The sequence below is a fragment of the Varroa destructor genome, unplaced genomic scaffold (genome assembly GCF_002443255.2).
Source record: "Varroa destructor unplaced genomic scaffold, Vdes_3.0 BEIS01000001.1, whole genome shotgun sequence".
Taxonomy (NCBI): domain Eukaryota; kingdom Metazoa; phylum Arthropoda; class Arachnida; order Mesostigmata; family Varroidae; genus Varroa; species Varroa destructor.
This window is the reverse complement of record NW_019211454.1, coordinates 20,007,539-20,023,250: the sequence shown is the minus strand read 5'-3', so window position 1 is coordinate 20,023,250 and position 15,712 is coordinate 20,007,539. Positions and strand designations below refer to the sequence as shown.

Sequence of the window (15,712 nt, the reverse complement as noted above, 5' to 3'; positions counted from 1 at the left end):
CTGACGTATAATGTAATATACATATATATATATATATATATATATATATATACATAGGAAATAAATACACCCTCAAGAGAGAGATTTTGCAATTCAGGGTTATATGCGATGTAATTGGTACATTCTGAGCACGTTAGTCAACATGGGTTATTTTTAACCGTGCGTCTTTTATTAAAATTTTGGGAATAGCTTGATTCGCCGAGGCAGGGAAGGAAAACTCAGCGCGACCCAGCTGACAACCCAGTTGCCCACGCGTCTGAGAAGATTGCCCCGATATTAACTAGCACAGCGTGCTTAAAAGGGTTCTAAGGTAGCCAATGTATGCTATCTAATGCTACATCTTCCTGAATCGCTTTAATGCCCTTAACGATTTAACCAAATACTCAAGCGAAATTTGCCATGTGAAAGCTCTAGGAAGATATAATACGCATCTTCAAACTATATTTGGCCTCCGTTTTTTGTAAAAGTTTACGTAAACACACTCTGCTATCATAAGAACCATCAACCCGAAATCTGGCAATGTGCTGTTGCGATACTATGGTATGACCTTGATCTTTGCACGTCATTAAGTGCACCCCATATCGTTGTCCATACTAGCGTCAACTCACGGGGCGTACCACGGTAGACATAGACAGGCAATCTTTCCTCCAATAATTTGAAATGGAAAGCATTGTTGACTTTGCATTGCAGCTTTTAGTAACCGTTTAGTAATGATATATTGCGATAGAAATTACGGTGCATAAATTTCGTTGAAAGTTAAGCGAAACAGACCGATGAAAAATTAGCAACCGAGAATGGTAGCTTAGCCGCTTGGCCTGCCGGAGTTCAATACCGTGTATTAGCAGACTATAAAAGGAATAAGCAGAAACGAAAAAAAATAAGAAGAAAATAAGCTAAACTAACTAAATTATATTGAGGTAAAAGTTAACGTTTCTGGCTGTTATCGGCCCTAGTAGCCTTGTAGTCAACGGTGATCATTTTACTTTTGCATACAATTCATTACTATATAATCGTGTTTCAGTACTTCTATGGCAATCATAGTACTTATTACTATCCTTATTAGTTATAATCATACGCGTTCAAATGAACCTAGCTGTTCCTAAAGCCATACTCATCTTGAGGATACTGTTAATATGAACCCGTGTGTTACGGGCTGCACCAGCGGCGTCCATAACAGCTTAATTTATAAAATGGTCTGTATAAGAGACCTGGCCGTTAATTCCAGGCCCTAAATTTGGAATATTTAGTAGTTTTCGTACAATATACTAATTATTCTTTTTCTGCTGCAAGCACAAAGTGAAAAATTTCTTCGTTGGAATACCCACGTGTGTTGGTGACTCAAGTGACAACGTAGTACCTAACCATTATATATAGTCTGGGTTTCTTTTTGTGGAGAAAATAAACATATCCCGTAGGCCCCGGACGTTGTATAGACGACTAACTAACATCTCTATTCTGTTTGTTTCAGGGCTTAACAGTTACATAGCAAGACAACAAGCAGGGTTTCCCGGTTTCTTAGGTGAGTTGAACTTGCATGTTAAAGCTACGTTTGCCATAGTTATTTTTGTTCTTTACCGAATTTATTTCGACGAAACATAATTACGGAAGCATTTTTGCTTTGTCGCTCTCAAGTCCTAGGGGCAACTATATTTAGACAATTTCCTCTGTCAAAGGTTTTCAGTTCCCAAAATATGTTGCCTGAGCACACAGTTTGGATTAGTCCATTCGTTGGCTAATGTTTGCATTTTGAAATGGTTCGAACTGTATATCCCGATGAGCCACCTTTGTGCTTGTTGAGACACCGCGAGCTGCTATAGCTTCTGTATTAGAAACAGCCCTGAGACTGCTTACTACTATAAAAACTACTTTTACGTCACGTGTATGTTAATACTGAAACACATGATCGCATAAAAAATAATTGTATTCTACTCTATATTTGGAAACGGTAATTTATTTGAAAGGGTGAATGCGTCAGTTCCACATATGGATGAGACATAACTGTCTCTGAAATTGTTCGGATCAGAAGATCCGAACAATTCTAGAGTTCAGACAGTGTGTGCATGAAACATTTAACACAAACCCAGTAGGTATGGTACGCATTTTCTTTTTTGTCATGTTCCTGCCGCTAAGATATGCCGCTCGCACTTTGTCAACGACTAAAGCATGGCTAACTTCGACAATGGATTCAATATACAAGTTACACATAAACTGTAAGCTTATTGAAAATAGCTTGATTTTGTGGACATAAACAGGGTACTTAAGGCTTTGTATTTCTGGTTCAATCGAGTGCTGAGGAACGGCTGCATCATTTCCGAGCTTCGCCGGCATTGGCAATTCGCCATTATTGTCACATTGAACTTTAAGTGTGCTTCAAGTTTTTTTTCTTTCAACAGCTTTCTTACTTTAGAGTTTTCATAGAGAAGCAAATAAAGTGTACTGCTATAAATTATTATTTAATCAACTTCTGCTTCTGTTAGCGTTGTAGTTGTCACCCTGACGCAATTGACAAGTTGGATGGGTGTATTCATGGCACGGGTGCAGCGACTAGGCATGACTGGATGCTTCGCTTTTATCCAAGCCTTCGCAGAATAGAGATAGATACATTTTGTTTTGATAAACGTGGTGTCCACGAACTCGCATTGACTGATAGCTGATCAGGGATCACCACTTCAGTGGTCAACACAGAAAGCACATGGCTATCGAGTGACTCCAGCGGCATGATTGCTCGTGCTCTATCTTTTAGTATGGGTCCCTGCAGATGCTCAACAGCACAGTAGGCCCCCGGATAACGCGCTTGGTACCGTTAATCGCTACATTAGAAGGCAAACATGATGATCGGAAAATGTTTATTTGGAAAATATGCCTCTCAACAAACAAGGTTAAACAAACATTGAGGCAACTTCGAAATTATTGGTGTGCCGTAGTACAATGAACGAACTACTATATTTAATACTAACGCACCTGTGCTGAATGGCTAAAAACTAATTAACTAGAATCGGAAGTTTTATCACGCAGTTTCAGCGTCTTAGTTAGTAAAAGATCGACTAGTTAGGTAATTCAATTTTAAACCTGCTTAGGGAAATTATGGAACTTGGATGAATGGGTGTGAGCCGAATCTGGTTTCTACTGACTTTTATTAAGTAAGTCCATAGATGAGCTCATTTTCGCAGCAGAACCAAAAACTTGTAAAAATTGGATGCACAGATATGGTAACTGTATTATTTCACACCAAACTGGGACATGAAGTAAAGCTAAGCGATAATCATAATGATTAAATTTTGAATGAATTCTTCTACTGGGGTGAGAAATGCCATCAAATCAGATCAAACTAGGGAACGAAGAGTAATGGAATCATTATCATTGTATCTCTAGCATCCTTCGAGTCTTCAGTGTGTATCTGATGTTTTGCAGGGTTTGAAATCTTTCACGTACAATGCATAAGAAATTACAACTAGTATCTAAGATTAAAAACAAATTAAGCTAATTAAGGGCTAGGATTAGGTCCTAGGAATCTATTAACGACACAGTCCAGTAAAACTTAGAGTCCTATTTAGAGTAACAGGAAAAATGTTTTTTGAATCCAGTTTATGGTACAGCTATCAAGAACGAGCTCCTTCGAATTAGAAACAGAAAATTTATGACTAACCCAATTAAAACAAGCAAGAAAAATATAAGAGTTTTGTTTTTGTTGCATTTAAAAACATGAAGCAACTTTGAAACATGCTGCTACATTTGCAATTCCAGGCTCCTTTCTCACAAAGAGATTTGTGATTAGAGCAGTTACTAATAGATTAAAGGAGCTTTTCGAAGGTGATACAAGCTGTTCATGTTCGGAGAACGATACTATGGTTGTTATTGTCCTTTTCTAATTTGTAATTTATTTGTGTAACGAGTTTCTTTATGTTTATATATGTAAGCTTTTATCGTAGCGACGCTGGCCGGCACTAGTTAAGCACGAGCTACGCGTTTGAGAAATATTAGCGGAACTCGTGTGACGGTGTTTTAAAGAAATTCGATTCTGTAGTAGAGTGTCAGCTTGCCAGCAACATTGATTGACTGGGTTTTTGGGCCTGCATCCGCATCGTCATTATAAACAATGGCAAATAAAAACACGTTTCTAAAAGCGTTGACCTAACCTTATCTATCTATTCCAACTCTCATAAAATCGCGCCTGCATTTTTTCTAAGTTATTCTACTTGTCTAGTGAAGACATTTGTAGTCGTCTATACAAAGTAAGTCGTCTATATAAAATCAGCTCCCAAAAACGCTCTGTTTACTCTAAATGCACGCGCCAAACATATACGCTTCAGCTAAGTAACTATTGAAACAGCTTTATTCATAAAGTACAGTCTCTCTCTGAGTTGAACTCACTCACGTCCGTAGCATCCATCTTGCAACATATATATTTATACTGAAGGTCGATCAAATTGCATCTTCGAAGACAAAAAAAGTTGCTTTAGAGCATAGCGCACCGCAACCTGGTCTTCACAAAACGTCGAATAAATGTACCTTAATGCCAGGCTTTTAATCACAGAGTATACTTTAAGGCCAACTGAGGAAGCTAGCCTGGCTATCGTCTATAAATCCTTCAACATTTATATACATTCAACGTTTTTATGGTTACAAAGCTCGCGACCCAGCTCTGCCTTACCACTCCACTACGGAGCGTTTATCCGCCAAATAATAGACGAAAATTGATTGATAAATAATAATGAGCGCATTTATTTGGAATGGCCTTCACTATCTTGCAGTGAAGGACTTTATTATTAAGTCCTTCACATTAAGAATAATAACTAGGGCTATTAGTTGGAGACAAACGATTTTTAGTTGATCAACATTTTCGTCGACAGATGGACGTCGTTATAAATGTGGAAAAAAGGCCAAATCCGATTTTTGCTTTGTCCGCTGTGGAGGCGGTCCTTCTGAGCTTTCAGAAATAAGTGATAATTGGATGGGATGGAGTAAAGTGATTAAGGTAAATATACCAAACGATCCCACAAGAGCCTTGTAGTAGTTTTTTTCAATTGTAAAATAGCACAATTTATTTTCGTGCTTCGTAATAATAGGCCACATAAAAGCACAGTTGACTCGGCGGAAGATACCCGTATCTCCTGCGAAAATTGGCTCAAAAATTTGGTAAAATTTGCCAATGATAATATGACAATAGTTGGAGTATTATAGAAAAAAAAAAGAAGTCACTTCAGTTATGGCCACGCGTGTATAATGAGGTGCCATAGTCATGCAAAGACTCGCACTCGCTTGAATACCTGTACGTCGCTTTGCAATAAAAATATAGATATTTCACCGAAAAAGAAACGTTTTTAGGGCGATACTTTGTGTATGAGCATTTTCCACTCTTTAACAAAAATACTATCACAATAAGAATAGGGGGATACCCTTGTGTGGCTCCGATTGTCCACGACCAATGGTCAGCGCGTCATGTTCAACGTTAACTTTTCCCATTAAGTGCAAGCTCATTCTAAGCATGGAAGGTGATACGTCCGATCTCAAACTACTTCGACTTTGCTAATTTAAACATTTTACACAAACAAAACAAAAGGAAACGAAACAAACCTCGATCAGTTTGGGCCTCTGTTAGAACAAGTACTGTTAACAACCTTGAACGCACGTTAAACGAGAATTGTGGAAAAATGATGCCGTCCATCAACTACAATCGCTCCTTCGGGAAGTACCCGACATGCCGCTGACTCGCTTGTTTAAATATGTAATTAATTTTAGCATCAATAGTCTTAGCTTTAATTATTGTTCATACAATCTGCTTAGGTTGTTGAAATAAATGTAAACAGGTGTTGAGGTTTATAATTACAACGGTTTTTGAGTCATTTTCCGTGGAAGCGTATATTGTTTTTTAAAATATTCAAAGCAAATTATTCGCTTAATTGGAAATACTAAGCCAACCGGGTTAATTCAAGGAACAGAGCTCACCATTGGTGAGTCTCTTATTAGTGGAACCGTGCGGAGGATATAAGTACTATCAAATATTGATGAATGTTACCGTCATTTGCTTTTGAAAAGGATTTTTAATTTCAACAATAACAATAATAATAATACGTGTTATATATGAAGAGCCGATAGCCCTGTGGCTACTTCTAGGAACTTTCGCACATTTAAAGCTTTGATATAATTAGTATCTCACATTTGAAGCTCGTTTTCATTAATTATACGAAACTCTAGTTGCTATCAGTATCCTCCTAATAAGCTTCAAGGTGTCAATTATAGTATATATATATATATATATATATATATATATATATATATATACTATAATTTGAACAGACAATTTGAACGGCAAATGCTGTCATACGGCTGCTGAGTCCGAACATTTATGTAAGGTAGCTTTTTCTTGTCTTTGAGGCCAGTACACATAGGATTTGTATTATTCGATTCAAGCCCTTACTTTCCAAACTTAGATTCTATGATACACGCGGGACCTAGAAATAATCCCGTCGAAATACGAAAAGAGTGCCAATAAATCGAAATACTAAAGCGATGCGATGATAGTTATTCCATTTAAACATATTCCCCTTCACAGGCACCCTTTAATTTCCGAAGTTTTACCCTCATTGATTGTCAAACATTTTCTGAACCTGCAAAAGCTTCATATGAAATGGGTAGAAGGCACAATGACCAGCGTTATAGAAATTCGATAGATCACAGAAAATCTGAACTATCACTAGCTAGAGGGGCTCGTAATTCTCTTACTTGGCTAGAGGAGTATCGAACTCGTTTATTTACCGGTCTTGGTTATAGTTCAAACGTGAGCATGGACATTTTTAAGTTACGCGTCATTTGTACCCTCATTGAAACTTTTGTAATGCTAAGAATAACTGTAAAGCAATCACTTTAAATGGCGCCGAACTGACAAACCGCAGAGTGTACACGAACATTTATTGTTGCAAAGAAATCATTTGAAAAGGGCGCTGTATACTACTATAGGGTTTTAATAGATTTCTGAGGAAAAACAATATAAAGTCTAATGCGGCGTGTTTGATTATTATCATTACTATTAGTGCTGTAAAATAAAGAAACAATTTGCTCCATAAATAGCCACCATACGTATTTTTAAGCGACCTCAACTTGAGTGGCAGCCCTTCCAATTTGATATTTCTAAAAGATGATCTTGCCCCTGTCATAATTAGGACATTTGCAAGATATAGACAAAGCTTCAAGCTGCTTTTCATTGTCTCCTACGGACCTGTGGAAAACGATGTTCACTCTTTGTCCTTTTTGGCTAAATTGTTTGTTCATTCATTCATTCATTCGTTCGTGTCCTGGAAACGATCTAGACCTGTATGACCATGCGGGGAATTGATGGCACACGATAACATCTATCCAACAAAGATACGCTACCTTAAGCCAACGAGGTTTCGTAGCCAATTGTTCGTCCTCAACAGGCCAGCGAGCGAATCTTGCCTTCTCATAGCATAAAAAGGGATTTTCTCGTCAAGCGTTTTCTGAGTAATCCTTTCCTGTTCGCCATGACGGACCAACGAGATTAAAGCACTATCGGGCAGTCAGCTGCGAGTTGTTGCCGGAGGCTAGGGCGTCTAGATCGAGCACCAGTCACCAAAGCAGCGAACGAGAGCCAACCTAACGGCCCACAATACGGGAGAAACTTGCCGAACCGGTCCCTGGAGCTCCGCCTCCACGACCCTTGCCGTCGCCAATCAGCAGGCAAGGCACCCGCTGCTCAACCTCTCCCCTTCTGTTCGCTGTCCAACGAATAAGGCCCTTTCTCTCCCTGGCTGCCAGCGGTCCGATCAATACAAGTAGACAATAATATACATTTTATGGCCCAACAAGGAAGAGTAGAAGCCTAGTTTGGAAGCCGCGTTGCCGTGATGTTGCTGTTTGTGCATCACGACAGCGATGCAAGGTGTTCGAAGCGAGAGGATCCTCTTGAGGTAGCTGCGAGGAAGACAACAAAAGTGGGGACCAGTTAGCGTTCTACATCCAGGCCCCATCAGCAGCCGAGGTTAGCATGGGTAGTCGAGCCGCAAACAATTGCAGAGTTAGCAACACAAGACGCTGCTAGAGAACTAAATAGATTTAGGAATATAAAAGAGGAGAAAGCGATTACGATTGCTTGCTAAATGAACTAATGTGATAAAAAAAAACAAGCTTTCTGCAGTCGCAACCCTTCTTCTGCAGTAAAAGCAATCTTTAATTGCTATCCAATGAACATCAGCTTTCAACTATTAAGCAAGAACACATAAACGCACGCTTATTTCAATGCGCTGAATCTGTCATGGATTGATTTTCCTTTCCAGAAATCGACCTATGAGTAAGCCGTTTTTAATCAAAAGAGAAACAATACTTTTGACTGAAAAAATACATAAACAAATATATAACATACGATACGAGTTCCATCTGAACGGTCAACAATTTTTTTGCGCTGCATGTTTAAGTCGCCAAAAAATGCAAAAATAACGCTCGTGAACTTTAAAAAAGCTCTGCTAATCATCGTCATCATCGTTGTGCTGTGGTTAAAAAGGGACTATCATCTACATTATACACATCGAACCGTGTGAAAAAGTCTCAAACAATGTTTTATTGTTCCAAAATTTCTAGGTTTCTTATTGAGATAAAGCTACGTTTTGTTCTAGAATGCTTTTTACCAGAAATCTATATTCCAATATATAGAAGGTAGCCACATTTAGTCGAAAAGTTTTGGCACCTACACACGAAGGCGATCGTAACTGCCACCAAATTTTCTGAAGAAAAAATTTTTTTTAATAAAGATTCACTCCGCTTCTGGTACACTCTTTTTTATTCCTAAAAAGTTAGAACGACAAAAACTGTCAAAGTAGAAACATTTTTTTTTGTCGTGAAAGTCTAAAGTGTTCGCGTTTTTCTGGTAGCTAGGATCCATTGCCTTTTAAAGTCGTAAGCGAGGCTGTTATCTAGTTGTAAATATCCCCCAGTGGCCGACACTTCTTGTTAAGGATCGAAAAGAACAGACTTCCTCTGTTTTGAAGGCGTTAAAATTCCTAACATATTACTACTGCCAATGAGCTCCCTAAGGAAGCAGACATTTAATCTTCTCGGATTACCGATATCTCTAATAGGTTTTTTGCAAGGGAGCCGTACGAAAGAATAGCGTATAACTGACCATTCACGAAAATGGATTTATATAGGTATACTTCAACCCAATTGCACATTTGTTTCTAATTTTTGTAAATAGTCAAGGCAAAGGAGGCACAACAGCGACCTGGTGAATTTCCACGATATATTGGCATAATTGATCATCAGTTTAACCCACAGCAGTATGAGGTGTGTATTTGCTTTGAGGCCAAATAGGAGACGTACGTAAATGGCAAATTATAGTTTCTCTGTATTACCACATACCATTAATAAGACATTTTTTCGGTAAAAACCATTACTTGTGTACCGTTGGTAAGGCATTCGCTAAAGCTAAGGTCGTCTTCAAAGCGAACTCTTCAAGAACTAAAGGCGCTCAACCACTTAGTATCAATAATTGCTGTCACCCTTTCTTTTTCGGTCAGGATTAACGTACACATAATAAAATGTTTGTGATAGTTTCATCCTGACTCATGAAAGCAGTTGCGACAACATGATCATCAATACCGTTTTTTGCCGTTTTGTTATGCAAGTATAGACATTTTGCGTATTGTTATAAATATCAATTCCATCACCCATTGGCACTAATTATTGTTTAAATGGGCACAGTAAGGATAACGTGAAACCATAAATCGTTGAACACGAGCTCGACGCCGATCGTTAGCAGCGGGGTACCGCCGAGCTTGTCTATGTAGACTTTAAGGTCATTCAGCCTAACCTAATTAGGTTCAATCTGTTCACACGCAAATGTAGACTTTTACAGGTTGGAAGCACAAAGAATAGTTAAGAATACCAGCTCACTGCCCAAACAGTGAACTCTGAAACATAAAAGACTAACAACTGCGGTTGAAAACATCTCTAATATTCCAGGGCCGAGCATTCGAAAATTTCCCTGTCTGTGTTTTTGGTACAGGTCTTGAGTATTTAGTCTAAGTAATTGGAAATCCCATAATACTGAAGATCGTTCACTAGTGCTCTGTGCAGTGGCCTTTGCGATTGGGAATCTTGCCATTTTGTAAAAGTGACTAAAGATTGCCCGCTTAAAGTAGATTTTGAAAGATGTATTCTAAAACACAACAAACGAAGCAGGCCCTAGTGAGACATCGCAAGATCAACGATTGTCTCAATTGCCAACAATAGAATGCGACACCTTCTAAAAAGCACTGGCCGAATAGTTTTATCTATTGTATACATCCGTCCCGTTTCAAAAGCAGCTTCATCGATTCTGATTGCACTTAAAACGTTCGCTCGATCACACCAGAAAAGAAATTATAACGGAAAACCACATTTGGAAAAAGTCATGCTTTAAGATATAAAAAATTATTCTGAGAATTTCGATTGCCTACACAGGAAGAAAACTATTGAATTATTAAATATCAATATACAGGTTTCGAAATTATTAATAAAGGAAAATCATAGTCACGAATCATAATGGGCGCTAGACAAAAGATGAAAATCAATTTTAAATGGTTTGTCGCTGAACGCCAAGCGCAGAGACGATTAACGAGGCAGCTCGCCGTTACCTAACTTCCGCTAAAAGAAAAAATCTGGGCGGCTCACCTTCTGTCACACGGTACAATATACCGTAAAGGCAGGGAATTTAAGCGCTTCGTATATGCCTCTCCTTAAGAGTTTGCACTGCAGTGTAAGAAGAAAAATCACCCAAAGAACTAGGTGCACAATGTACCGAGGGTCTTGGGGAACGACAACGTGTAGCTGTGACTGCATTGATACAAGGGTCTTCTATGGTTTAGAATCAACTCAGATGACTAATAGGTCCAATAACGTTAAACGATTTTATGACACTTCTTGTTACGTCTGCATAAGGACAAAACCTGGCATATGTGTTCATATTCCAGCCGTTCAATAACCCACGCCATGAGCAAACGCCCTCCAACACTTTTGAGTGCTTGCGAATTCAAGTTTCCTCACCAGCCAGCGACGACGTTATCGCTTCGCCGTTTCAGTGGCAAAGCCGTAACGGTTCAAGCGCCGCTGTGGACATGGCTCCAGAATCCTTTCGCTATAAGGTACTTAAGCATTAGAGAATACTACTTAATAAAAGAAAATTTTGAAAGTCCAACTTTATGCCAATCGTAAACATTTCAATCGTTCAACAAGTTTCAGTTATTCTCTTCAAAGTAATTCTTGCCAGATTTGATGCATGTCAGCTACCTATTCCTTGGCCCTGCTTTCGTCTTCTTTAAACCTCATCGATGGTCAATTTGTTGGAGTTTTGTTAACAGATTTATTCCCTATTGCGTTAAGAGGAATTTGGCATTCGCGGCTTTTTTTGCATGGACTCGCCTTCGAGGCAATGCTTAGGCGATTGCGCTCTTGGGTCCCATCTCATACTCGTACAACAGCCTTGTGGCATCTGATTAGCCCGTCAAGACAAATCGCGTTTTTCCTTGGATACTAATATCTTCCCAATACACTGTTGATCGAAACTCAGGTCCCGCAGTACAATCCTTGCTAAATGTATTCCCATCTACGAATGATCTTCAAGGACTGCAATTGCAAAATTCGTGTTACGCGCGAAACCTTTCTGCAAATTTACTGAAAGTGTTTCGGATATCCTTTACTGTGAACAACCTTGCTTTTTCCACCTTTTATTCGCACTCGCTGTAGCGAACCCCCCAAAAAAAACAATTGTCTCTAAGGTTTTCCCGTCATCCCACTCAATCTTTGGTACCACTAGTAGATTCAACATTGGCTTAGAACCTGCTTAGTAAAAACGTTCTGCAACAGTTGCCAGCACTTGACAATTGTCCACCCAGGAACTGATGTACGTTCGTGGCACGCGATCCTCGTTTTGCGCAGCTCACCTTCTTCAAAGTGTTTCAAACATGTAATAGTACATATTGCCCGAGATTTTACTTGTAACTAGCAGGCAGGCCGGCAGGCCGGCCGGCAAGCAAGCAGGCCTGGCGCCACAAGCCCATTACCTGTTTCTAGTCAAGAAAAGCTAGGCATTTTATGGATGCTTTTCTTGGCCAAGTAGTATATAGAATTTTCGAGCTGGCTTGTCATAGCACCATGGAAGTTGCCCAAGAAAACTTTTCGAAATTCCGTTAGAAATATTTTGAACGTCATTATAGATTCTATATGCCGCATATATACTAAAATCTCACACATAGATTTGGATCTCTAGCACTAGATGTATCTGAGATAAAACGGTTGATCAGTTGTATGTTCGACGTGGGAAACACGTTATGTCCGAATCTCTTATGGTGTTTTCAACCTGAACTATGTTGGAATTTATTAATCTATCATTCTTGGAAGTCCATTAACCACTGCTGGACTCAATATACATAGACAGAATGAAGCTAGCACATTTCGTTGCATTTTATGGGCGTATTATGAAAACTTGAGAGTGTTTCCCTACCTTTTAACGTGCTTACAAGCTACTACCTACGGAATTTCTTTTTTTCTTTACGGTGTGAGAGCATATTAGTAGATGCCACAAAAAGAAAGCAACTAACTACTTTCGTTTGCCCAGTCAAACTGCATATCAGTCTGTATGAAATCTCAACTATAACCTAGCCGATAGACAAATTCTCATTTTTACTATAAGCACTCAAATGCGTATAAAGTTAACGCTCATTAAACGCTACGCTCACAGCTACGTGTACTAATATATCTCCATAGAATTGACTCGAAGTCCATGGGGGCAGTTCAATCAAAATTCTTTGTTTATTGTAAACAATTGTTACGTTCATGCTATCGTTTGTGATTGTAGGGACATCTGGATTGCGAAGGCGCGGTCGGCAAACATATACGCGATACCAGACATTGGAGCTGGAAAAGGAATTCCACACGAACCATTATCTGACGCGAAGAAGACGGATCGAAATGGCTCATGCGCTCTGCCTAACCGAGAGACAAATAAAAATCTGGTTCCAGAATCGACGAATGAAAATGAAAAAGGTGACCTGGTAGAAAAAGTAGTGCTATTCCCGGTGTTGTTCAAGAACGCTTATATTGGATGCTCTGATTTCGACCACGACGCTACAGATACTATATACAATTATATCACGGGTCGTGCAAATATCTAGAATAGTTCTAAATAAAAATATTTGATACATGAAGTAAATGCTAATACGTTTGACTTGTTTAAAATTTTCTCTACTACTTTGTATATTGTGCCTACAACTCTTATTTTTTCTATATCTAATCAATCTAAGCACACTCATTAAAGAGACACAAGTCTTGACATCTGCTAAGCTCATTTCCAACAGAAAACACTCTTTAACTTGACAAAAACACTGGTTCATCCTTGTTTCAAAGATATATATTACTGCATACCGAAATCAATGAATCTCTTAAATTGAGGTTGGGTACTTTCAAAGTTGTCCTGGCTTGTGTTATATCAACAAAATGGCAGAGGTGCATTTTTAGCTTTCGAGGTAGATTTTTTCTGCAAACCAATATGTCTTTCATATATCTGATACGCTCTAAATTTGTGAAGCAGTAAGTTCCTGTAGAGCGCGAGATTTCGAAATCAATTAGGGCGCTTAGTTACGCGACTTCTTTGTCAATTGAAACCATTGAAAGTAAGTCCTAAAAGTCTAACGCCTCCGGCTGTCCTCAATAGAAATATGGAATGCATTTTCAATTATCTTGTCGAGAATCTATCATAGCCGGCATTATTATAGTAGCAGCTGTGACAGATTAAAAGTGTGCGTGGGCTTCAAGTGCTTCTCCAGTTTTAAACCTGGTAGCCTTCTGTTTTTGATTCAAAGGCCACATCTGGTCACGATTTGTAAAACGACTAGACACAAGTATTAACAGGATCAAGTATAAATTTTTTAGCTTACCGAATTAGCATATTGTGCATGAACTGCCCCATCGGGTAGATGGTACCCCAGTACTGGCCTATTGGCAAAAAACCATACTGCTGAATCATATTGCAATATCCGTGTCATTGAAAGGGTAGAATCTGTTAAGAAGCTATAATCTCGTAGCATCAGTGTTAAAATAGATCAATGCCAAAGGACGAAGGGTAAATATTAGCGGTAATAAGGGGTGAGTGAAATCAGGCTAAATAAAGAAAACCAAACAAATAATGGCCAGGAGAATATATAACGATGAAGCTCAATGCAACAGTAAGCAGGAGTGCACAATTGAATAAAATACATTAGAAAGTAATTTTGTTCATTGTTTTATTTATACCTAATCTTTAAACATTTTATTAGTTTTTAATAATAGTTTACTGATGTTGTTGTGTAAAAGATTAAAACCAACCACCCACCTAAATCTACAGTATGTTGCTCTTAGCTTGCTAGCAGTGGCTAGGGTCCAAGTTAATAAAGTAAATTATTATTCTAATGACCACTAATATCGTTTTTAAGACGAAGTAATGAATCACATCCTATTTATTCATGTTATAATTTAAATCAGTAAAAGTTATTAGGATAAAAACAAAATACCCTATAGACGAGACATATTTTACAGATTGTAAAAAATTGTCTTAAACTTTCCCTAACCACCCTGTGGTTACTGTGGAACTGCAAATATTTTCACCAATGATCTTTAATAGAAATAGTTCGCGCTTCTTTAGATTTGTTGTTGCAAGTGCGTAATATGAAGCCCTGCTCGTGGTTCGATGAATTTAGCAGTCTACCCTATACTGCAGGGAAAGAACTATAGGTTGGCGATATCCTTTTGCACAATTATCTATAATATCTAGCTACCTAAAAGTCGCAGTTGCATCCGAGCATTAGGCTGTTACAAGCTAATTCGGAGGACTTTTTTTACGGCATGGAAAGTCTCGTAATCGCACGGATTTAGATCGTGAGAATAAGTGAATTGTTGGATGTTCCTTTGCTAGTATAAGAACTAAATGAGGCATAACGATAAAATATGGCGTTATCATCGAGTCACCAGACTGCATACTTTCGATTGCTTTGCCAACGCTTCATGAACCTCTTAAGGAACACAGATAGCGGGCTGCATTAATGGTTTTATACTCGACGAATATCTGCAGCAGATGTCCATTACAGGTGCTACCATCACTTTACATTCGAACCTACTCGACACTGTTATCAAACTCGGTTTTTCTCCAGGATGCGTTTTCAGTATTTGGATTATAATTTTCCAACACATGGGAAATGCCAGTTTTGGCTGACAGAGCTTAGGCTCTGCTCCCTGAAAAGCTTCCAAGATTGCCGCAATACGTTCTTGTCATTCGGGTCGTGACGTCTAGTCACCTTCTTGCTGGTCTTCAACAGTGCAGTCTCATGTTCTTCAAATATTTGCACCATTAGCGCATTGTGCTCCGGCTTAAGGCCTCCTTGACTAATGTTTTCATTCAACTTCAATGAATTCCCGCCACGCTGTAGCCTTTGGGGAAGAAAAACTTTTCTAATAAGCGTTGACTTTCGAGACTAAAAGATATATTTTTGGATTAATTTTTTTTTTGCAGTTAACCGGTTCCTATTCGTAGATGTTTCAAAAAAGCGTATTTTTAGAGGCCAATTTTTTCTGCTAGCGGCGCATAGTTCGAAGGTTACACAACCTCAAAGTCTGCTGAATTCACTTGCAACAGCTTAACAATTCCAATGTTTTAATCAAGTTTTAAATATATATATATATATATATATATATA

The 15,712-nt window shown here is 38.6% G+C and overlaps 1 protein-coding gene across 2 annotated transcripts in view; it reads left to right on the top strand.

The window, feature by feature from the left end:
• Nucleotides 1-15,712, top strand: part of LOC111251227 (uncharacterized) — a 45,566-nt gene that overhangs the window by 25,199 nt on the left and 4,655 nt on the right. For both annotated transcript variants that reach the window (XM_022807628.2, XM_022807621.2), the window contains 2 exons: nt 1,469-1,519; nt 12,845-13,032. In XM_022807628.2, coding sequence (XP_022663363.1) covers nt 1,469-1,519; nt 12,845-13,032 — 239 coding nt within the window. The remainder of the gene's footprint in view (nt 1-1,468; nt 1,520-12,844; nt 13,033-15,712) is intronic.